This window comes from Bubalus kerabau, chromosome 2 (assembly GCF_029407905.1).
Source record: "Bubalus kerabau isolate K-KA32 ecotype Philippines breed swamp buffalo chromosome 2, PCC_UOA_SB_1v2, whole genome shotgun sequence".
NCBI lineage: Eukaryota > Metazoa > Chordata > Mammalia > Artiodactyla > Bovidae > Bubalus > Bubalus kerabau.
Window position 1 is genome coordinate 118032042 of NC_073625.1, and position 25481 is coordinate 118057522.

General features: G+C 38.1%; 1 protein-coding gene and 1 pseudogene across 12 annotated transcripts in view; both read right to left on the reverse strand.

Moving 5' to 3' along the window:
* Positions 1-25481, reverse strand: part of DLG1 (discs large MAGUK scaffold protein 1) — a 273463-nt gene that overhangs the window by 99712 nt on the left and 148270 nt on the right. For all 12 annotated transcript variants that reach the window (XM_055568607.1, XM_055568606.1, XM_055568616.1 and 9 more), the window contains 4 exons: positions 13828-13878; positions 10925-11049; positions 4916-5085; positions 3607-3743 (listed from right to left, as the gene is read on the reverse strand). In XM_055568607.1, coding sequence (XP_055424582.1) covers positions 3607-3743; positions 4916-5085; positions 10925-11049; positions 13828-13878 — 483 coding nt within the window. The remainder of the gene's footprint in view (positions 1-3606; positions 3744-4915; positions 5086-10924; positions 11050-13827; positions 13879-25481) is intronic.
* Positions 21415-24370, reverse strand: LOC129643685 (ferritin light chain-like; annotated as a pseudogene).

Consider the following 25481-nt stretch of genomic DNA (forward strand, 5'->3'; position numbering starts at 1 on the left):
GGAAAACACAGCAGTGGCCAAAGGACTAGAAAAGGTCATTTCATTCTAATCCCAAAGAAGGGCAATTCCAAGGAATGTTCAAACTACTGTATAATTGTGCTCATTTCACATGCTAGCAAAGTTATGCTCAAAATCCTTCAAGTTAGGCTTCAGCAGTAAGTGAACCGAGAACTTCCAGATGTACAAGCTGGATTTAGAAAAGGCAGAGGAACCAGAGATCAAACTGCCAACATTTGCTGGATCATGGAGAAAGCAAGAGAATTCCAGAAAATTCACCATGCTAAAGCCATTGACTGTGTGGATCACAACAAACTGTGGAAAATTCTTAAAGATAGGGGGATACTAGACCACCTTACTGTCTCCTCAGTAACCTGTATGCAGATCAAGAAAAAAGAGCTGGAACTGGACATGGAACAATGGACTGGTTCCAAATTGGGAAAGGAGTACGTCAAGGCTGTATACTGTCACTCTGCTTATTTAACTTCTATACAGAGTACATCATGTGAAATGCTGGGCTGGATCAATCACAAACTGGAATCAAGATTGCGAGGAGAAATATCAATACACTCATATATGCTGATGATACTACTCTAGTGGCAGAAAGCAAAGAGGAACTAAACAGCCTCTTGATGACGGTGAAAGGAGACAGTGAAAAGCTGGCTTAAAACTCAACATTGAAAAAACTAAGATCATGGCATCTGGTCCAATCACTTCATGGCAAACGGATGGGGAACAAGTGGAAACAGTGACAGATTTTATTTTCTTGGGCTCCAAAATCACTGCAGATGGTGACTGCAGCCATGAAATAAGACACTTGCTCCTTAGAAGAAAAGTTATGGCAATCCTAGACAGCATATTAAAAAGCAGACATCAGCTTACCGACAAAGGTCCTTATAAGGATAAAGATAAGGTTTTTCCAGTAGTCATGTATGGATGTGAGAGTTGAACCCTAAAGAGGGCTGAGTGCCAAAGAATTGATGTTTTTGAAGTGTGGTGCTAGAGAAGACTCTTGAGAGTCCCTTGGATAGCAAGGAGATTCAATCAGTCAATCCTAAAGGAAATCAGTCCTGAACATTCATTGGAAGGACTGATGCTGAAAGCTCTAATCCTCTGGCCACCTGATGCAAAGAACTGACTCATTTGAAAAGACCTTGATGCTGGGAAAGATTGAGGGCAGGTGGAGAAGGGGATGTCAGAGGATGAGATGGTTGGATGGCATCACCAACTCAATGGATATGGGTTTGAGCAAACTCCAGGAGACAGTAAAGGACAGGGAAGCCTGGCATGCTGTAGTCCATGGGGTTGCTAAGTGTCAGACATGACTTAGTGAGTGAACAACACACCCTCTCTTACTTAAATCATCTCCAGACTACTTATCATACCTAATACAATATAAACACCATGTGAATAGCTGTCAGCCTACAGCCAATACGTTTAGGGTTTTGAGAACTTTTTGGAATTCTTCCTGCAAGTATTTTTGATCCTCAGTTGGTTAAATCCACAGATGTGGAACCCATGGACACAGAAGGCCAATTGTATATTTGAGATGACTCTTGAGATATACATAAGGAGACTGAAGTTCAGAAAACAATACTTACTACTACCATGTACAAAGAGTTCTAGTAAGCTATTTACTACCTGTCAAAGAGAAAAGAAAATGTGCAATGTTTAGAGGTTAGGGAAAAGATGCATCAGAAAGGAGAATGAGAAGGAATGGCCAGTGAGTTAAAAGGAATAGCAAGATAGAGGGTGACTAGTATGGAAATTGGAAAAGAGTGTTTTAAGAAGGCAAAAGGTGTGTCAAATGCCTGATTCATCAATTAAAGTGAGAGATAAAACTGAATAATTTCAGTGGTATTATGGCAACAAAAGCCTCATTAAATGGCAAATTCAGTGTAAATTTCTTGTTTCCTATTCTTAAAAATTCTTAAAATTGATTCTGGAGAAACTATAAAGGAGGACATAAGAAATTTTAAAAAAAGAAATTAAAAAAAGAATGAGAAACCTAGTGGAGAAAGGTTGTCTGGAACTGGTGTATGTGTATGTGGGGTTTGTGTGTCTATGTGAAGATGAAGGAGTGCTGGTTGTAGCTTGGGGAAAAGAGTGACAAGTCATAGCCATGAGAGGATAAGTTAGAGAAAAGCAGTTGGAGGACATTTTCTTCCTCTTCACTATCATTAACTAGCAGAAATAACTAGCAGCTATTCTTAGCAGAGGTATTCAAAAGGGCAAATAAATAAGTAAGAGGAAAGAACCCAAATCACCACTATATCAGACTTTGTAAGCCTTTCCAGATTCACTTGAGCCTACCTGCCCACTAGGCCTTGGCTGCTTGCTTACAAGACAGCCCTGGCTATTGCTACTCTTATCTTGTCTCCTACCATTACGAACTATTTCAACCTCTTCTGTAGTAAAGGCTGGGCTTGGGCATGGCTCACATGTTCCACATGAGAGCAGTAACATATCAGAAGACCACATATGATGTGTCTAGACCACCAAGGCTCTAGCTCTTTCAACACTTCTGGGTTCAGAGGAAGTGTAGTGCCAGAGTGTGGGAGCTGGCCTTCCTAGTATTCATCCAGAGGGGCTGGGTATCACAGCCAAGAATCTAGGACAGTTAACCCCTATGGGGTAGACTCTAAATAACAAGAGAGAGGAGACTAAGAGGGGCCAGGAGATCAACCCTTTCTTTTGCTTGGATAGCAGGATCTAAGGTTTAGCAGTTCCACATTGCCTGCCTGGAAGACTGTCCTATATGGTAAGCAACCAGCTATATTTTTTTATGAAATTACAGCCAGCTCAGAAACATAATACCTTGTATTGGCTTTCCCTCATTCTCTGCCTCCCTTTTCATTTCCACTCACTCCAGCTTCTCTGAAGTTCTACCTCCAAATAATACCTTAGCACAGTAGCTTTTCTTCAGGTTTGTTTTTATAGGGAATATGAACTAAGACAGTTATTAATGAAGATTGGATAAATAAATTGTGATACAGTCTATAGTTTCAGAATAGAATATTATGAAGAGAGGAAATGACTAAATCTCAACTCTAGGCAGCAATATGCATAAGTCTCAATAAAACAATGTTGAGGGAAAAAGTATTAAAAGACTACATACTGCACAACAGCCTTTAAATTTTTTTTCAAAACAATACTAAACAAAACACTTAGGCATATGTATGTGATTAAGCAATCTTTAAAAAGCAAAAGAATGAGAAACTCAAATTGTTGATATTCTAGTTTTTGGGTTGGATAATAAGTAGCAGTTTTCATTATATTATAAATAAAAATTATACATTAGAACAAGAAAGGGAAAAATAAGGTCACACACGACTAAGGATGATAGTGTTATGAACCTAAGGATTATGAATAAATAATTTCGTGCATCCAAGCTCCTAAATAGGATAAAAGAAAAAGAGAAAGGACCTAGCAGAGGAAATGGAAATAGCAAACAGATAATGAAGAGCCATTTTTCAGGTCCTGAGTAAAGAAAGGCTAGTATTCACCTGTGTAAATGTCATTTAAACATTTTTGGCATGTAGAATTTCAGTCTTTCAGGAAAAAAAGACATCAAAGTGATTTTTAAAACAATGGATTTTTTATACTTACTGCTAAAAGTTTATCTCCAATCTGAAGTTTACCATCTTTATGAGCTGCTCCTCCTTCAATTATTTTGGTTACATAGATGCTATTATCCCCAGGAATATGCTGATTTCCAACACCTCCAGCAATGCTAAACCCAAGACCTGTTTGAAAAACACTAGTTTTACAATCTTACCCATAATTGTAAACCTAAGTTCAGAAAGAAATGACTGAAAAGTAGAAAACAGATTCTATAAGGTGATAATTTCACCAAATTAATGCTTTTTAAAATACAAAAGAATCTATTTACCTATTTTAAAAATCCTAAGTATTTTGTAATCAGGGGCAATTACAAATTAAGTGCTCCTACAGTTACAAGTGAGTACCTTCCCCTTCCCTCCTAGGTACTTCTTAAAGTGTCTCATGCATTTGTGTTAGTTCAAAGAATTCATGTAAAATTGTTTCACTTTTGTTTCCATCATAATTGCATTTCTTACTAACACTTTTAATACTTCCACAAGATTAAAACAACTGAGGAAAAAAAAAAATCAATGGTGGGCAGAACTAACAGCTTCAGAAATGCAGATGTTTTTGTTCTTTTTCAATATTCTATGAATTACTTTTTTTTTTTTAATGAATTACTTTTAAGTAAGGAATCTCAGTAATTCATAAATCCCATGGCCTTAATACCAAACTTGTAGCTCTCTATTCATTTTTCATGAAGCCACGAATTAGAATCAGTATTTCCATTTATCCTCAATTCCATCCATGTTTTCAAAATTCAGATCACATCCTAATAGTCTTCACTGCAGATATAACTATTAATGATATGCTCATTAATATTTTCTTTTATCCTGTGTATCTGTATTTAATATACTTTGTAGATTAATGATTACAAGTTAGTATCAATACTATACATGACTTCAAAATGTTTACGCCGAATGCTACTTAAAACAAAAATCATTAGAAGTAACAGATTATAAAATTCACTGAAGTGAAAGTGAAAGTTGCTCAGTCATATCTGACTCTTTGCCTGCCAGCCTGTAGCCCGCCAGGCTCCTCTGTCCACGGAATTCTTTAGGCTGGAATACCGAAGTGGGTAGCCGTTCCCTTCTCCAGGGGATCTTCCCAACCCAGGGATCAAACCCTGGTCTCCCACACTGCAGGTGGATTCTTTACCATGGGAGTCACCAGGGAAGCCCCTCCAAATTCAATGAATTCTATAGATTACCAGTATTGCTAATCTTAGAATGTGTGTCATATATAACTTAAGAGTTACATGTCACTTAAGAGATTTCTTACTTAATAATTTGTTTTTGTTTGATTTAGTTCATACCTTTAGGACCTTTAATGAGCTTTATCTCCATTATTTTTTCTGATACTGGTTTCCGTCTTTTTACATACAAGCGTACAATAGATCCTGCTTCTTTCAATGCTTCAACTGCTTTGCTATGTGTTACATCACGAACATCTATTTCATTTACTCGCAAAATACAGTCATTGACTCTAAGGAAAAATTAAAAATAAAAATTAAATATTAAAAATTTAATATCGATTTTTCACTTTGCCAATTTTTATTTTCACATTTTTAAGGTTGACTATTTACTACAATTTTTTTCTGAGAAGAAACTTCATGTTAAATTTCAATATATCAAATACTTATATAAATACAAACATTTCTCAAGGGCCATCAAAGGAAATAGTGCAAATAATAGATTATTTTACAAAAATATTAAATGATAATGACAGCTGTCTATGTACAGAAATTAAAATACTTTAGAAAAACAGAAAATACTTATTTAGTACTAATCACAAGCTACAAACTTCTTTTAGTGTTTTAACCCTTACAACAACCTGTAAGGTAGATCTATCTATATCCCTATTTTACACATGGAAAAACTGAGGCACAAAGTTTAAATAACATTCCCAAAGCCACCCAGATAATGACCAGTAGAGCAGTGATTCAAAGATAAAAAATCTAAGGCTTAGACTGAATAACTAGCTTAACGTCACAGTGGAAAATCAGATTAATTGATTGATTTATTAAAAAATAAACTGATCTCCAAATGGGGTTCACCCCAGAGATGCGGGGATTCTTCAATATATGCAAATCAATCAATGTGATATACCATATTAACAAATGAAAGGATAAAACCCACATGATAATCTCAATAGATGCAGAAAAAGCTTTTGACAAAATTCAACATGTATATATGATAAAAACTCTCCAGAAAGTGGGCATACAGGAAACCTACCTCAACATAATAAAGGCTATACATGACAAACCCACAGCAAACATTATTCTCAATGGTGAAACACTGAAAGCATTTCCTCTAAAATCAGGAACAAGGGTACCCACTCTTGCCACTATTATTCAACAAAGTTTTTGGAAGTCCTAGTCATGGCAAGCAGAGAAGAAAAAGAAATAAAAGAAATCCAAATTGGAAAAGAAAAAATAAAACTGTCACTGTTTGCAGATGACATGATACTATACATAGATAGAGCCACCAGAAAATGATTAGAGCTAATCAATGAATTTAGTAAAGTGGCAGATACAAAATTAATACACAGAAATCTCTGCATTTCTATGCACTAACAATGAAAAATCAAAAAGAGAAATTAAGGAAACAATCCCATTTACAACTGCAACAAATAGAACAAAATACCTAGACATAAATCTGCCCAAGGAGGCAAAAGACCTGTATGCAGAAGACTAGAAGACACTAATGAAACAAAATCAAAGATGACACAAAGATGGAGAGATATACCACATTCTTGGATTAGAAGAATCAACATTGTGAAAATGACTATACTAACCGAAAACAATCTACAGATTCAACGAAATTCCTATCAAATTACCAATGGTATTTTTCATAGAACTTTTGAGTTGATCAAAAAGTTTGTTCTGATTTTTCCCTACGACTGTATGAAAAAACCCAAACAAACTTTTTGGCCAACCCAATAGAAAAATTTTGTTAACAATTTACATGGAAACATGAAAGACTCTGAAAAGGACTTCCCTGGTGGTCCTATGGTTAAGAATCCGCCTGCCAAGGCAGGAGACACAGGTTCAATCCCTGGTCAGGAAAGATTCCATGTGCCACAGAGCAACTAAGCCTATGTGCCATAGATGCTGAAACCAACGTACTCTAGAGCTGGTGCTCTTCAACAAGAGAAGCCACTGAAATGGGAAGTGTAGCTCCCACTCATTGCAACAAAAAGTAGACTCCACTCACCAAAACTAGAGAAACCCAGCAATGAAAACCTAGTACAAAGCCATAAGTACATTAATTAAAAAAAAGACTCCAAATAGCCAAAGCAATCTTGAGAAAGAAAAATGGAGCTGGAGGTATCGGGCTCCCTGACATTATACTATACTACAAAGCTACAGTAATCAAGATAGTATGGTACTGGCACAAAAACAGAAATACAGATCAATGGAACAAGATAGAAAGCCCAGAGAAAAATCCATGCACCTGTGGGTACACCTTATCTTTGACAAAGGAGGCAAAACTCTACAACGGATAAAACAGTCTCTTTAATAGGTTATGCTGGGAAAACTGGACAACTATATGTAAAAGCATGAAATTAGAACATTTCCTAACACCATGGACAAAAATAAACTCAAAATGGATTAAAGACCTAAATGTAAGGTCAGACATTACAAAACTCTTGGTGGAAAACATAGGCAGAACACTCTTTGACAAAAATGACAGCAAGATGCTATTTGATCTACTTCCTAGAGTAATAGGAATAAAAATAAACAAATGAGACCTGATAAACTTAAAAGCTTTTGCACAGCAATGAAAACCATAAATAAGAGAAAAAGATAACCCTCAGAATGGGAGAAAATACTTGGAAATGAAACAACTGAAAATGGATTAATCTCCAAAATACAAAAGGAGCTCATGCTCAATACAAAAAAACCCTCAAACTATCCAATAAAAAAATGGGTGGAAGACCTGAACAGACATTTCTACAAAGAAGATATATGTTTCTAACAAACATATAAAAAGTTGCTCAACTTCACTAATTATTAGATAAATGCAAATCAAAACCACAACAAGGTATCATCTCACACCAGTCAAAGTGGTCATCATCAAAAGATCTACAAACAATAAATTTTGGAGAGGGTGTGAAGAAAGGGATCTCTCTTGTACTGTTGGTGGGAATGTAAATTGATACAGTCATGATGGAGAACAGTATGGAGGTTCCTTAAAAAACTAAAAAGTAGAACTGCCATAATACCCAACAATCCCACCACTGGGGATATACCCTGAGAAAACTGTAATAAAAAATATACATGTACCCCAATGTTTACTGCAGCACTATTTACAACAGCCAGAACATGGAAGCAACTGAAATGTCCAGCAACAGATGAATGGATAAAGAAGATGTGGTACATATATACCATGGAATATTACTCCACCATCAAAAGGAATGAACTTGGGTCATTTGTAGTGATGTGGGTGAACCTAGAGTCTGTCATACTGAAGTAAGTCAGAAAGAGAAGAACAAATATCATACATTAACACACACACACATATATGAAATCTAGAAAAATGGTACTGATGAACCTACATACAGGGTAGGAATACAGATGCAGACATAGAGAAGAGATTTGTGAACCACTCAGCTGGAAGGAGAGGGTGAGATGAACTGAGAGTAGCACTGACATAAACACTGCCATGTGTAAAACAGATAGCTAGTGGGAAGCAGCTGCATGGCACAGGGAGTCAGCTCAGTACTATGTGATGACCTAGAGTGGCGGGATGGAGGTCCAAGGAGGGAGGGGATATATGTGCACATATAGCTGATTTACTGTGTTATTCAACAGAAATGAATACAACATTGTGAAGCAATTATACTTCAATAAAAATAAATAAATTGACCTTAGTTTCAATCACATGGTATTCATGTAGAAAACAAAAAGATGGTCATCTCAAATTGGGCAGGGAAGGGGAACAAAACACAATTAAAATATTTCAAGTGATCATGCTAAACTTCTATAATATATCAAATTAAGTTTAGAGAAAAGAAATTCTATATCCAAAGACAGTGATACCTTACAGTTAGTACTACAGGTCAGTTCTCCAGTCAAACAAATGGAACATTTTAATTTTCATACAAGAAGCACAAATAAAAGGCAAATAACAAAATCAGGAAGTTATGCCTACATTTACATGAATATTCAAATTATTAATTTTATATCTAACTTCATTAATATACCACTTGTCATATTCAGTGAGAAGTTTAGAAACTGAAGAGCTGCATAAGGCACCAATAGCCTTAAAATAAAATATTCTTTCTCACAGACCATATAAAATCTTTAGTTCTAAAATTTTTAGAAAACTGTCACCATGTGTAAAAAACAACAAACAAGGTAACAGGAAAAGTGCCACAATCTATGATCTAAGATTGTGTCTAAGGAAACAACAAAGATGCCAAAGATCTTTGTTTAACAAGATACTAAGGAAATCTTCTGAAATGGAACATTAAACAAAAGACCAGTTACTTACACTTATTCAATTTAGAAAATAGGTTAATTTACTTAAAGTTTGCATTAATCTTTTCTCTTTGTGGTGCATGTGTGTGTGTGTGTGTTATTCGCTCAGTCCTGTCCAACCCTTTGTGACGCCATGGACTACAGCCCACCAAGCTCGTCTGTCCAAGGGATTCTCCAGACAAGAATACTGGAGTGCATAGCCATTCCCTTCTCCAGGGAATCTTCCCAACCCAAGGATCAAACAACCTGGGTCTACTGTACTGCAGGCAAATTCTTTACCACCTGAGCCACCAGGTATGAGATAAAAACTCAGGATATATAAATATATGATTCACTACCCTGCTTATTTAACTTATATGCAGAGTACATCATGAGAAATGGTGGGCTGGAAGAAGCACAAGCTGGAATCAAGATTGCTGGGAGAAATATCAATAACCTCAGATATGCAGATGACACCACCCTTATGGCAGAAAGTGAAGAGGAACTAAAAAGCCCCTTGATGAAAGTGAAAGAGGAGAGTGAAAAAGTTGGCTTAAAGTTCAACATTCAGAAAACTAAGATCATGGCATCTAGTCCCATCACTTCATGGCAAATAGATGGGGAAACAGTGGAAACAGTGTCCGACTTTATTTTGGGGGGGGCTCAAAAATCACTGCAGATGGTGACTGCAGCCATGAAATTAAAAGATGCTTACTCCTTGGAAGGAAAGTTATGACCAACCTGCTGCTAAGTTGCTTCAGTTGTGTCCGACTCTGTGTGACCCCATAGACGGCAGCCCAGCAGGCTCCCCCATCCCTGGGATTCTCCAGGCAAGAACACTGGAGTGGGTTGCCATTTCCTTCTCCAATGCATGAAAGTGAAAAGTGAAAGTGAAGTCGCTCAGTCGTGTCAGACTTTTAGCGACCTCATGGACTGCAGCCTACCAGGCTCCTCCGTCCATGGGATTTTCCAGTCAAGAGTACTGGAGTAGGGTTCCACTGCCTTCTCCAATGACCAACCTAGATAGCATATTGAAAAGCAGAGACATTACTTTGCCAACAAAGGTCCGTCTAGTCAAGGCTATGGTTTTTCCTGTGGTCATGTATGGATGTGAAAGTTGGACTGTGAAGAAAGTTGAGCGCTGAAGAATTGATGCTTTAGAACTGCGGTGTTGGAGAAGACTCTTGAGAGTCCCTTGGACTGCAAGGAGATCCAACCAGTCCATTCTGAAGGAGATCAGTCCTGGGTGTTCTTTGGAAGGACTGATGCTAAAGCTGAAACTCCAATACTTTGGCCACCTCATGCTAAGAGTTGACTCATTGGAAAAGACTCTGTTGCTGGGAGGGATTGGGGGCAGGAGGACGAGGGCATGACAGAGGATGAAATGGCTGGATGGAATCACTGACTCGATGGACATGAGTGTGGGTAAACTCTGGGAGTTGGTGATGGAGAGGAAGGCTTGGCATGCTGCAATTCATGGGGTCGCAAAGAGTCGGACACGACCCAGTGACTGAACTGAACTGAAACCTTAAGTAAGTTTATACATGTTCCCCACCCAGAAAATAACTGAAAATACAATGGGAAATCTACAATTTCTACACATTTGCTCAGAAATATTTAAATCATTAAATCAAAATTATTATTCAAAATGTTTAATTTCTAAGATAATACTGAATTCCTAAGTGAAAAGAGGGAAACAATGCTTAAAGCATAATTATCTCATTCATTCATTTGATTTTTGAGCATCTACCTTATGTTAGTTATTATGATAACGTTTCTTATTTGTATTTATTGTTTATTTTCTCTCAAGAAAAAGATACAAAGAAGATTTGGTATCACAACATCAAGTACAAAACATACCGCAATCTTCCATCTTGAGCAGCTGCTCCCCCTGCAATAATTTTAGTAATGAAAATACTTGAGTCATCTCCAATGTGTGGGTTGTCTGTACCTCCTGCAATGCTGAAACCAAGCCCTGAATTTCCCTGGGAATAGAGGGGGGAAAATTGACATTGAAAAACAATTATTGATAGGTTCCTGTCACTATACAACCTAGAAATTGTACTAACATAGGCATCGTGCATATAAAGGCATATATATATATATATATATATATATAGGGAGTAAGATGACTTTTAACTTAAAAAATATAAGGAAAGCTATTATTTTCTCTATGAATTCAGGGGTATTACTGCTGAATAGGTGAAGCTGAAGATGTACCAAGTACTTTGAGAGTTTAGTCTACAATTCTTTCTTAAAAGTATGCACAGTTCATCCTTGTAGAGGTGTCACTAACAGGTCTCTTTATTTTAGACTGCATCTAGCTCATGTTTGGTAAGGCAAATTGATCCCAAGAGGAAAACGCTTAAGTGATCCTTGTGCTGCTGTTATTTCCAAGTAGGTAATATCGATATATTATTTCAGCCTTTTAAGAAGGGGATACTTGGTGGGGCTTTGCTTCTGCTAACTTTGCCATCAACTTATTTTAAAATTACCAAATTTTATCAGCTAAGTAACACTGCCATCATCCTTGAGGTGTTTAACCAAGAAACCTACCTGACTAGCAAAAGGCATTTTTTAAATACGGAAAGTTTAACTGGAGAATTTAACATTGGTAAGCTTTCTTGACAGCAAAGTTAATTTTGCCAAAGCAGCATTGCTTCTTGCTCATTTTATGTACTGATTTTTCAATATTTTCTTTGAAGGAAGGGTTCTCTACTGGTGCAAAAAGAAAAACTGATCTCAAAGGTATTAGACACTTATTTTTTCAAGAATGATTTAACTTTGGTTTTCAGTGAGCTCAGATTAGTGGGTATATCTGGATATATTACTAAACTATATAAAATACCTTAAAATTTCACTCAATTATGATAGTCCTAAAATTCTATTTTAATAAAAAAATTTTTCCAGTCTAAACTCTTTAAAAGTTACTAAAGTGGTAGTAAATAGTATCAAAAGGTTGTATGGGGACACCAAGATACTCAGGTATTCTTTTTTATTTGCTTTAAAAAATCAAGATATAATTACAAATAATTTTGTGTAGGTTTTAGGTATACAACATGTTGATTTGATATATTTATATAGAACAATATGATTACCACTTTATTTAGCTTACTTGATTTAGATTACCACTTTATGTACTAGCTTTATTTAGCTAACACCTCTATGAGGTCACATAATTGTCATTATTTTTTATGGTGAGAACACTTAAGAACTAGTCTCTTGCAATTCTGAAGTATATAATACAGTATTGTTGACTATATTCACTAGGCTGTGCATATAAGAAGTCTGGAACTTATTCATCATCTAATTCCAGTTTGTACACTTTAACAATATCGCCCTAATTCCTGGTATTCAAGTCCTTTAATCAGTGAAAAATACAATGTACAGTTCTGACTAAAAGAATTTAAAAGGTACTAGGAAAAAATGAAAACCTGAATGAGGTAAAAAGTTAGGATTATGTCAAGAAATCTCAATAAAGCTGGGGGAAAAACCAACAAAATGCCACATTAAAATGTGCATAATACATTAATATTGTTTACCTGTAAGACTCAGTCAGCTACCTCACTTGAATAGGTGGCCCAAATTCAGGTAAACAGTCAGTATAAAATCTATTACACATGTAAAAGACCCTCTGAGGTCTATATTCACTCAGTTTATCTGGCTACAAACATAAATCTAATCCTTTAGGAACTTCAAATATATAGATATTCAGTTACTTAGAAAAGTCACTTATGTAAAGCACCTCATTTTCCAAAAATGATGGTCAGACAAGATGACACTGCTAAAATACAGCATCAATTGAATGCAGATATTCTTAAGGGGAAAATATAGCAAGAAAATCCACACATCTGAATTGTGAGTGTGCGTCCATGAGCTTAGTCATGTCTGACTCTTTTTGACCCGATGGACTATAGCCCACCAGACTACTCTGTCCATGGGATTCTCCAGGCAAGAATACTGGAGTGGGTTGCCATTCCCTTCTCCAGGGGATCTTCCCAACCCAGGGATTGAACCCACATTTCCTTCATCTCCCTACATCTGAATTGCACCTATAAGTTATTTTCTGACTAGGGAATGCATAATAATAAGTTTTCAGTAAGGTCTTTTTCAGTAAACCTATGGTTATTCTTTTTCTAGGAAATAGAACTGATACAATGATCAAGTTACTAGCTCAAGAGACAAAATACTCATTTAAAATAAATAATACTTCATTATATGAAAACTAAATAATAAAATTAAAAACTGAGAAAATTTGAGGTATTGTCAGTCTAGAGCAGCACAAGAAGACATAATAACTAAATGTAATATGGTATTCCAGATAGGATTCTGGAAGAGAAAAACAAAAAGGAAATTCAAATAAAGTATAAACTTAAGTTGATAATAATGTATCAGTGTTACTTCACTGGTTGAAACAAATGTATTTTAGTAATGTAAGATGTTAATAAATAGGTGAAACTGAGTCTAGGGTAAATAGAAACTCTCTGTACTACTTTTCTACAAATCTAAAAATTTTTAAATAAAAGTTTACTTTTTAAAAAAGTTCTTAAAGAAAAGCCACATGTTCATACATGTTCAAAAGCAACATGAAAATACCACAGCTAATTTTATGATATGTGGACTTATGAAAGAAACTAATACATGGTTCTGCTTTTGAAAGATGATCTTCCTTAGATTCTATATGAAAGAGCAGTATATTTAAGAGTTCTTTAAAGAAACAGATTTCTTTTCATAAAAGCTTAAGATAATGAATAGGCTTTTACCCTTTCAAGTGTGATTTCTTCATATTCATAATCTGCATCAGTGCCATTAACCTAGTAGGGAAAAAAGAAGCACGGAAATTTAGAGTGTAAAATTTTAAATGACAAGAGAATTTTTGTATTTCTTTTTTTTCCAACTTTTTTTTTTTAATAGAAGGATAACTGTTTATAGAATTTTTTTTTTTTTGGTCATACATCAACAAGAATGAGCCATAGGTAGACCCATGTCCCTTCTCTTCCGAACCTCCCTCCCACCTCCCTCCCCATTCCACCCTTCCTGATTGTCACAGAGCCCCTGTTAAATGAAACCCTGCTAAATGTGATAGTAATCAAATAACATAGCTTGATTCTAATAATTCTGAGAAAGATTTTCAAGGAATGGAACAGTGTAAATGTGATTAATGACATTTATGATACTGTGACTTTCAAATACAGAAAGGGTACACTCAGCTTTTAACACTTACTGAACTCTTGACCCTGTTCTTCGCTTTAATTCACACATCTAATTAGCTACCAATTCCTCCTGACTTAAATACCTCAGTTGTTCCTGAAAATCATCACCTCTTCATTTCGTTTCTATCACTTTGGTTCAAGTTGTTATTAATCTCTTCTGGGCTATAGCAAATGTAATCTACTCCATCTCTTAGATTACTATTCTTCACTGCTCAAATCATTCTAATGTGTTTTACACAGATGGATCTTCATGGAACTCATGTATCACATACTTTCTCCAAAATTCTCTGAAACTCTCATACAAGGCTCTGTATGAACTGATCCAAATCATGACTCAACTTCATTCCAAACATGTATCTCCCCTCTTCATGAGCCTTATATACCATTAAATTTAAATGATTTGCTCTGTCCTTTACATATCCTTCAAGTTCTCACCTCTACGATCTTTCTGGTGGTATGAAACTGAGCAAAGTAATCTCATAAGTCAAATACAGATTGTGATAAACTGAATCTCTAGATGCCTCCCATCTTCCATCCTAAGTGCTCTTCTGCAATATGATTAAACCACCCTACCATCAAGAGATGTTATCTATTTCCCTTTCCCTTGGATCTAAGCAGGTTCTAGATGACTTCTTGGAGAAGGCAATGGCAACCCACTCCAGTACTCTTGCCTGGAAAATCCCATGGGCGGAGGAGCCTGGTGGGCTGCAGTCCATGGGGTCGCTAAGAGTCGGGCACGACTGAGTGACTTCCCTTTCACTTTTCACTTTTATGCATTGGAGAAGGCAATGGCAACCCACTCCAGTACTCTTGCCTGGAGAATCCCAGGGACGGAGGAGCCTGGTGGGCTGCCATCTATGGGGTCGCACAGAGTCGGACACGACTGAAGCGACTTAGCAGCAGCAGATGACTTCTGCTAAAAAGAGAGTGGCACAAATAATGCTCTGTGATTTTGGAATATAGGTCATGTGATGCCTTGTAGTGTCCACCTTGTTATAAGAATGCACCTTCTTAGAATTCAGAACCTGTAATGTGAGGAAGTTCATAGACCCTACGAGGAGATTCAAATGAAGGAGCATCAAAGACCTCTGGCCAAAAGCCCCAGCTGCACTTCTACCCAGCAACTGGCATTGACTGTTGGCAAATGGTGAATGAGGCAGTTCTGGGTCTTCCAGTCTTTTCCCATGTCCCAGCCAAGATCATGTAAAGCAGAACTATCCAATTAATCCAGAAAATCATGAGAAATAACTATTTTTTAAGCCACTGTGTTTCACGGTGGCTTGTTATACAGCAACAGAATAACGAAACAACAGAAGAATGAAATCTATGTAAGCCACTTTGTTTTCTTTACCATACTATAAGAAAGTAACCCCTAATTCAGGTTCAATTCATGAGACAATTTAATAACATCATTAAACACATTCAAACTGGGCTTCTAAATGCCATGAATACATTATCAAAACCACAAATTACCATTACTGTAAAATAACAGAAAAACGATGGTGTAATATTTTTGAAAGGAATATGGTTTCCAGGAATATTACAAAATGGGTGATGAGTTTTCTTTTCATAATATCTTTATAAAATGTGGCTTTCAACAGGAAAAATATGCTTCGCTAATAGGTTTATCACTCTCAATAGGACAAGGTGAGAGGGAAACAAGAAATAAAATTAGAGAAGAGAAATAAAATTAAACCAACTTTAGACAAAATGATATACTACTGACAAAATATTTGAGTTTTATCCCCATCCTCAAAAATAGAAAAGCATAGATTTAAAATAATTCATGAGAACTGTCATTGCTATCACTTTCTAAGTTTAGAATTTAGTCCTAGTAACAAAACGGGATTCTATATTAAGGATGAAAGTGAAAGTGGAAGAAGTGGATTGGGGCCTTATTGTGAAACATCTTGAATGTTTTCCTGATGAATGGAAAATATTCTTGGAAATACTGGAGCATCAAGTAGGTTTAAATGTTTTCCAGAAAAAGAACCATGGCAGTGTGGAACACAAAAGGAAGAGAAATTAGAGAAAAGTAAATTGGTAAAGAAGTTATGGAAATAACTTGGATAAAAGGCAAAATTTCTAAAGACAGTTAAGAATAGGCAGTAAATTCCTAATTATAAAAAAATCTTAATATTAGTAGAAAAAATTTCATAAAGTTATAACTAAGAACAAAGGAAAGTTATGACCAACCTAGATAGCATATTCAAAAGCAGAGACATTACTTTGCCAACAAAGGTCTGTCTAGTCAAGGCTATGGTTTTTCCTGTGGTCATGTATGGATGTGAGAGTTGGACTGTGAAGAAAGCTGAGCGCCGAAGAATTGATGCTTTTGAACTGTGGTGTTGGAGAAGACTCTTGAGAGTCCCTTGGACTGCAAGGAGATCCAACCAGTCCATTCTGAAGGAGATCAGCCCTGGGATTTCTTTGGAGGGAATGATGCTGAAGCTGAAACTCCAATACTTTGGCCACCTCATGCGAAGAGTTGACTCACTGGAAAAAACTCTGATGTTGGGAAGGACTGGAGGCAGGAGGAGAAGGGGACGACAGAGGATGAGATGGCTGGATGGCATCACTGACTCGATGGACGTGAGTTTGAGTGAACTCCAGTAGTTGGTGATGGAGAGGGAGGCCTGGCGTGCTGAGATTCATGGGGTCGCAAAGAGTCGGACACGACTGAGCGACTGAACTGAACTGATTATAGATAAGAACAACTTATCTATAATCAACTTGACTAGGATAAAAATCAGATTATATAACATATACAAAGGTGAGTTGTTCCACTCACCTAATATAATTTGTGGCTTCCCTGGTGGCTTAGGTGGTAAAGAATCCACCTGCCATGTGGGAGACCTGGGTTTAATCCTTGGGTTGGGAAGATCCCCAGGAGAAGGGAATGGTTGGTTACCCACTCCAGTATTCTGGTCTGGAGAATTCTATGGACTGTATAGTCCATGGGGCTGCAAAGAGTCGGACATGACTGAGAGACTTTCACTTTTCAATATGATTTGGGACAAGAACTACACTTTTAATTAAATGCTGTTTTATAATAGATTTCATTATCTGTGGAGAAATCGCTCCAAATTGTTCTTAATCTTTACTTGGTTGTTTTTGAGTTTTTTACTTTTCTATATCAAACTGTCCAAAAGAAGTTTCTGTGATGATGTAAGTGTAATATAATCTGTCTGGTCCAATACAGGAGTTACTTACCCACAAGTGACTACTGAGTGCTTGTAATGTGACTACTGCCAGCAGAAAAACCATAAATATCATTGAATTTTAATCCATATAAATTTAAATACCAACATGTGGCTGCTGTTGCTGCTGCTAAGTTGCTTCAGTCGTGTCCAACTCTGTTCAACCCCATAGACGGCAGCCCACCAGGCTCCCCCATCCCTGGGATTCTCCAGGCAAGAACACTGTTGTGAGTTGCCATTTCCTTCTCCAAGGCATGAAAGTGAAAAGTGAAAGTGAAGTCGCTCAGTCGTGTCCGACTCTTAGCGACCCCATGGACTGCAGCCCACCAGCTCCTCGGTCCATGGGATTTTCCCCATTGCCTTCTCTGAACATGTGGCTAGGGCCTTGCAATTCTGGAAGATGTAGCTCTAAGTGAATCATTAAATCTAACTATATGCCTCCAAAATACATGCACATATTCTCTTTTTATCTCTCCTCCTTCTCCCTTTCCTCTCTCCTCCCCCGACTCCAAATACACATTCTATTTTTTGGTGCTATGACTGGCATGATACCAAATTTACAGATTTATCTGGAAAAAACAATGATATCTACTTTATCTTTCTGTTCTGCAACAAAAACTGCTCTGTACTTAAGTATTCCTCTATACCATCAGTAAGTGTCACAGCTTTCTTACAACAAACTATATACATTTCCTGTTAAGCTGATTGCTATGTGTGTGTGTTACTCACTTAGTTGTGTCTGACCCTGTGACCCCATGGACCACAGACCACCAGTCTTCTCTGTCCATGGAATTCTCCAGGCAAGGATACTGGAGTGGGTTGCAATATCCTTCTCCAGTGGGTATTCGTCCTGACCCAGGGATCAAACCCAAATTGCAGACAGATTCTCTACTGTCTGAGCCACCAGGAAGACCACATATGTGGCTTCAAGTTGATTGCTAGGTATTTCATATTTCACTGAAAGAGTTAATAACTCATATTTTCAATTGGTTTTTGCTAGTATAGTTGAATACCATTCACTGTTTAGTATTTAAGTTGTTTTAGCTTTTTAGAAAAATATAATTTGCTTCAATTATAGATGATATGCCATAAAGAATACAGATGTACTTGGCCCCTTATTCCTAAATATTAAAATTTTCTAAACAGCTTGCACTAATATATCCAAACAAGACAGACAAATCCTAATACATAATAGATACTAAGACCCTCCAAATAAAGATACAAAGAAGTCTAATTGAAGACTTCTCCATCATTTAAGGTTCATTTCAGTAATACCTTTCAAACTATAGAGTAATACATTAAAATTCAAGATTTTGCCTATCAACCTCGATACAACTTACTGTGTGATTGTGATTGTGGAAGTTGCTCAGCTGCATCCGACTCTTTGCAACCCCACAGACTATACAATCCATGGAATTCTCCAGGTCAGAATACTGGAGTGGATAGCCTTTCCCTTCTCCAGGGGATCTTCCCAACCCAGGGATCGAACCCAGGTCTCCCATATTCTAAGGCAATTAAAAACCTCAAAAGTAAGGTAAGAATCTAAAAATAAAAATGTACTAGAAAGAAGAAAATGTTCTTCCTAATGAAAAATCAACATTACTAAATACAAAATATTAACCCTGAAAGAATTTGCTCATGAATTTTTCCTAAATAAAGAACAGCCATTTAGGTCAACTTTAAAATAATACAGTTATTAATTAAACATACAGAAAAACTGAAGCTTTCATTGCAACCCCATGGACTACAGCCAGCCAGGCTCCTCTGTCCATGGAATTCTCTAGGCAGGAATACTGGAGTGGCCAAAGAACTGAGATTCCACTAGCTGTTTGTTATGGAATTAAAGGGGATTAAAACAAACACAAGTAATTAAAAAACAAAAATGAAAACAAGAAACAAAAGACAACTGGTAAATACAAAATGAGACAAATAACAACAACAAAAAAGAAACACACACACACACACACACACACACACACACACACACACACACGAAAAACTGAAACAAAATTAACAAACGATTTATCTCCAAAATATACAAATAGCTCATGCAGCTCAACACCAGAAAAACAAACAACCCAATCAAAAAGTAGCCAGAAGACCTAAACAGACCTTTCTCCAAAGAAGACATACAGATATGCTAATAGACACATGAAAAGATACTCAACATCACTCATTATTAGAGAAATGCAAATCAAAACTACAATGAAATATATCCTCACACCGGTCACAATGACCACCATCAAAAATTCTATAAACAATAAATTCTGGAAAGGGTGTGGAGAAAAGGGAACCCTCTTGCACTGGTGGGATTGTAAATTGATATAGTCACTACAGAGGACAGTATGGAGATTCCTTAAATATCTAGGAATAAAAGTACTATATGACCCAACAATCCCACTACTGGGCAAATATCCTGAAAAAACGTAATTGAAAAAGACACATGTACCCCAGTGTTCACTGCAGCACTATTTACAACAGCTAGGACATGGAAGCAACCCAGATACACATTGACAGATGAATGAATAAAGAAGCTGTGGTACATACATACAATGGATTATTTATTGTTGTTGTTCAGTCACTAGGTCGTGTCCGTCTCTTTGGACCCCATGGACTGCAGCGCACCAGACTTTCCCGTCCTTCACCATCTCCTGGAGCTTGCTCAAAATCATGTCCATTGAGTTGGTGATGCCATCCAACCATCTCGTCCTCCATCGTCCCTTTCTCCTCCTGCTTTCAATCTTTTCCAGCATCAGGGTCTTTTCCAATGAGTTGGCTCTTTGCATAAGGTGGCCAAAGTATTGGAGTTTCAGCGTCAGTTCTTTCAATGAATATTCATGACTGATTTCCTTTAAGATGGACTGGTTTGACCAACTTGCAGTCCAAGGGGCTCTCAAGAGTCTTCTTCAACACCACAATTCAAAAGGATTAATTCTTTGGCGCTCAACCTTCTTTATGGCCCAACTCTCACATCCATACATGAGTACTGGAAAAACCATTCAGTTCAGTTGCTCAGTCGTGTCCAACTCTTTGCGACTCCATGAACCGCCGCATGCCAGGCCTCCCCATCCATCACCAACTCCCAGAGTCCACCCAAACCCATGTCCATTGAGTCAGTGATACCATCCAACCATCTCATCCTCTGTTGTCCCCTACTCCTCCTGCCCTCAATCTTTCCCAGCATCAGGGTCTTTTCAAATGAGTCAGCTCTTCGCATCAGGTAGCCAAAGTATTAGAGTTTCAGCTTTAACATCAGTCCTTCCAGTGAACATCCAGGACTGATCTCCTTTAGGACAGACTGGTTGGATCTCCTTGCAGCCCAAGGGGCTCTCTCAAAGTCTTCTCCAACACCACAGTTCAAAAGCATCAATTCTTCTGTGCTCAGCTTTCTTTATAATCCAACTCTCACATCCATACACAACCACTGGAAAACCACAGCCTTGACTAGACAGACCTAGCTCGACTATATAGACCTTTGTTGGCAAAGTGATGTCTCTGCTTTTTAATATGCTGTCTAGAACTGCCAACTTGTCTTCCAAGGAGCAAGCACCTTTTAATTTCATGGCTGTAGTCACCATCTGCAGTGATTTTGGAGGCCAAGAAAATAAAAGTCTGTCAGTGTTTCCATTGTTTCCCCATCTATTTGCCATGAAGTGATAAAACCAGATGCCATGAACTTAGTTTTTTAAATGTTGAAGTTTCAGCCAACTTTTTCACACTCCTTTTTCACCTTCATCAAGGCTCTGCAGTTCCTCTTCACTTTCTGCCATAAAGGTGGTGTCATCTCAATATCTGAGGTTACTGGTATTTCTCCTGGCAATCTTGATTCCACCTTGTGCTTCATCCAGCCCAGCATTTCATGTGATGTACTCTGCACATAAGTTAAATAAGCAAGGTGACAATACACAGCCTTGAGGTACTTCTTTCCCAGTTTGAACCAGTCTGTTGTTTCATATCCAGTTCTAACTGTTGCTTCTTACCTGCATACAGCTTTCTCAGGAGGCAGGTAAGGTGGTCTGTTATTCCCATTTCTTTTAAGAATTCTCCACAATTTGTTGTGATCCACACAGTCAAAGGCTTTAATGTAGTCAATGAAGCAAAAGTATAGATTTTTCTGGACTTCTCTTGCTCTTTCGATGATCCAATGGATGCTGGCCATTTGATCTCTGTTTCCTCTGCCTTTTCTAAATCCAGCTTGAACATCTGGAAGTTCACTATTCACGCACTGTTGAAGACAGCATGGAGAGTTAGCATTACTTTGCTAGCATGTGAGATGAGTGCAACTGTGTGGTAGTTTGAACATTCTTTGGCATCGCCTTTCTTTGGGATTGGAATGAAAACTGACTTTTTCCAGTTCTGTGGCCACTGCTGAGTTTTCCAAATTTGCTGGCACATTGAGTGCAGCACTTTCACAGCATCATCTTTTAGGATTTGAAATAGCTCAACTGGAATTCCATCACCTCCACTAGCTTTGTTCATAGTGATGCTTCCTGAGGCCCACCTGACCTCACACTCCAGGATGTTTGGCTCTAGTTGAGTGATCACACCATCATGGTTATCTGGGTCATTAAGATCTTTTTTCCATAGTACTTCTAGATATTCTTGCCATCTGTTCTTAATATCATCTGCTTCCATTAGATCCATTATATTTCTGTCCTTTATTGTGCCCATCTTTGCATGAAATGTTCCCTTGGTATCCGATTTTCTTTTTTTTTTTTTAATGCTGCAAAAAGCTTTGTTTCCATTTGGTCCAAGGCTTGAGAGAGGGCTCCAGGGTATTAAAAAGCTGCCTAGTGGCTGCAGAGAGGGGCTTCAGGCAGCCCTGATGTTAGGTGGGTTCTTCAATGGCCACTGGTCTCCAGAAGCTCCTAGTTGCGCTTGAGGGTGAGCCTTTCGAAGAGATACTCACCCAACCCAGCCTGGGGACCAGCCAGCTTGTGGAGGTTGGTCAGGTGGTCACCCATCTTCTTGATGAGTTTCACTTCCTCATCTAGGAAGTGGTTCTCCAGGAAGTCACAGATGTGGGGGTCTCTGCGCGGGCAGAAGCCAGGCCATGCAGATCCAACAGGGCTTGATTCAGGTTCTTCTCTACGAGAAGGGCGGCTTCCACAGTGTCCTGGGTTTTACCCCACTCATCTTGAGATGGCTTCTGCACGTCCTGGAAGAGGGCGCGGCTGTCACGCTGGTTTTGCAGTTTGAAGAGACGCTCCGCACCCTCGCGCTTCTCCTTGGCCAATTCGTGAAAAAAGTGACCCACACCCTCCAGGGCCACATCGTCATGGTCGAAATAGAAGCCCAGAGAGAGGTAGGTATAGGAGGCTCGCAGCTGCATGTTAACCAGGCGGTTGACGGCGGCCTCCACCTCGGCAGAATAATTCTGACGAATCTGGGAGCTCATGATTGGTCGGTAGTAATAAGGAGTTAAAAAATGGCGGCTGGTCCTGGTGATCGCGCAGAGCTGAGTGGCTGACTCCGGAGGTTGCGACTGGAAAAAAGGTTGGAGGAGTGGTCGGAGGCTGGAGCAAGGGGCGTCCCTGGGTCTGTTCCGTCCAACAAGATCCGCAGGGCCGCTGAGCACACTTTCTCTCTGATTTTCTTGACGAGATCTCTAGTCTTTCCCATTCTATTGTTTTCCTCTATTTCATTGCATTGTTCACTTCAGTTCAGTTCAGTCACTCAGTCGTGCTTGACTCTCGGCGACCCCATGGACTGCAGCATGCCAGGCCTCCCTGTCCATCACCAACTCCTGGAGTTTACTCAAACTCATGTCCAGTGAGTCAGTGATGCCATCCAACCATCTGATCCTCTGTCATCCCCTTCTCCTCCTGCCTTCAATCTTTCCCAACATCAGGGTCTTTTCAATTGAGTCAGTTCTTTGCATCAGATTGCCAAAGTTTTGGAGTTTCAGCTTCAACATCAGTCCTTCCAATGAATATTCAGGACTGATTTCCTTTAGGATGGACTGATTTGATTTCCTTGCAGTCCAAGGGACTCTCAAGAGTCTTCAACACTACCACAGTTCAAAAGCATCAATTCTTTGGCGCTCAGCTTTCTTTATAGTCCAACTCTCACATCCATACAGGACTACTGGAAAAACCACAGCTTTGACTAGACAGACCTTTGCTGGCATTGTTCACTTAGGAAGGCTTTTTTAAATCTCTGCTTGGTATTGTTTGGAACTCTGCATTCAGATGGGTGTATCTTTCCTTTTCTCCTTTGCTTTTCGCTTCTCTTCTTTTCTCATCTATTTGTAAGACCTCCTCAAACAACCTTTTTGCATTTCTTTTTCTTGGGGGTAGGGGAGAAATGCAAAATGGAATATTTCTCAACCACAAAAACACCACATTTGAGTCCGTTCTAATGAGGTGGATAAACCTAGAGCCTATTATACAGAGTGAAGTAAGATAGAAAGAGAAAGACAAATATCATATATTAACACACATATATATGAAATCTAGGAAGATGGTACTGATGAACCTATTTTCAGGACAGAATGGGACAGAGACATAGAGAACAGACAATAGTACCCAGGGCAGGTGAAAGAGAGTGTGGGTGGGATGAATGGACAGAGTAGCATGGAAACACATACATTATAATATGCAAAATAGCCAGTGGGAATTTGCTGTATAATGCCAGGAGCTCAAACAGGTACTCTGTGACAACTTAGAGGTGTGGCACTTGGGAGGGAGGTTCAAGAAGGAGGGGACATGTGTATACCAAGGGCAGATTTATGTTGATGTATGGCAGAAACCAAGACAATACTGTAAAGCAATTATCTATCAATTAGGGCGATCCCATGGACTGTCAGAGAAGGCAATGGCACCCCACTCCAGTACTCTTGCCTGGAGAATCCCATGGACAGAGGAGCCTGGTAGGCTGCAGTCCATGGGGTTGCTGAGGGTCGGACACGGCTGAGTGACTTCACTTTCACTTTTCACTTTCATGCATTGGAGAAGGAAATGGCAACCCACTCCAGTGTTTTTGCCTGGAGAATCCCAGGGACGGGGGAGCCTGGTGGGCTGCCATCAATTGGGTCGCACAGAGTCGGACATGACTGAAGTGACTCAGCAGCAGCAGCATGGACTGTAGCCTACCAGGCTCTTCCATCCATTCTCCAACTGGAATGGTTAGCCATTCCCTTTTCCCGGGGATCTTCCTGACCTGGGGATAAAACCCACATCTGCAGATTCTTTACCATCTGAGCCACCAGAGAACCCCTGTGTAAGAAAGCTACCAAAGTAAAATTAAATGAATTTTCCTAATTTTTACTCTTTATGGTTTTACAGAAAATACAAAGGAATAGTTAGGAATTATTTCAACAAATTTCTTCATTTCTGCTCATTACCAGAACCAGGAAGACCTCTAGAATTTTTGCTTAATATCTTAGTATTTAGGAAAAGAACAGGATTTCAGAGAGAGAATCAAACCCAATGCCAATGAAATTATAGTATCAATTAATACTTAAAACTGAGTTTAACGCATCATACTTGATTGTATAAGAGTGAAAGCTTTCTTTCACCCAAGGATCAGGAACAAAATAAGAATGTTAGCTCTTGCAATTTCTATGAAACATTTTAATGGAGGTTTTAGCCATGGCAATTAGGCAAGGAAAATAAATAAAAGGCATCTTTATTGAAAAGAAAGAAGTGAAAATATTTGTTTGTATATTACATGACCTTATGTAGGAAATCCAAAGGAATCTACAATAAGAACAAAAATCAGAACTAATTTATGAGTTCAGTAACACTGCAGGATAAATTAATACCCCCAAATCCATTATATTCCTAAACACTAGCAATGAAAAATCCATACATAAAATTAAGAAAACAATTTAATTTATAATATCATTAAAAGAATACTTAGGAATAAATTTAATTTAAAAAGTGTAAGACAAATTCACTGAAAATTTAAAACACTGTTAACAAAATTGAAGATGTAAAGGAATGGATAGACAATATATTCATGGACTAAGAGACATAATACTAATAAAATGACAATAATTCC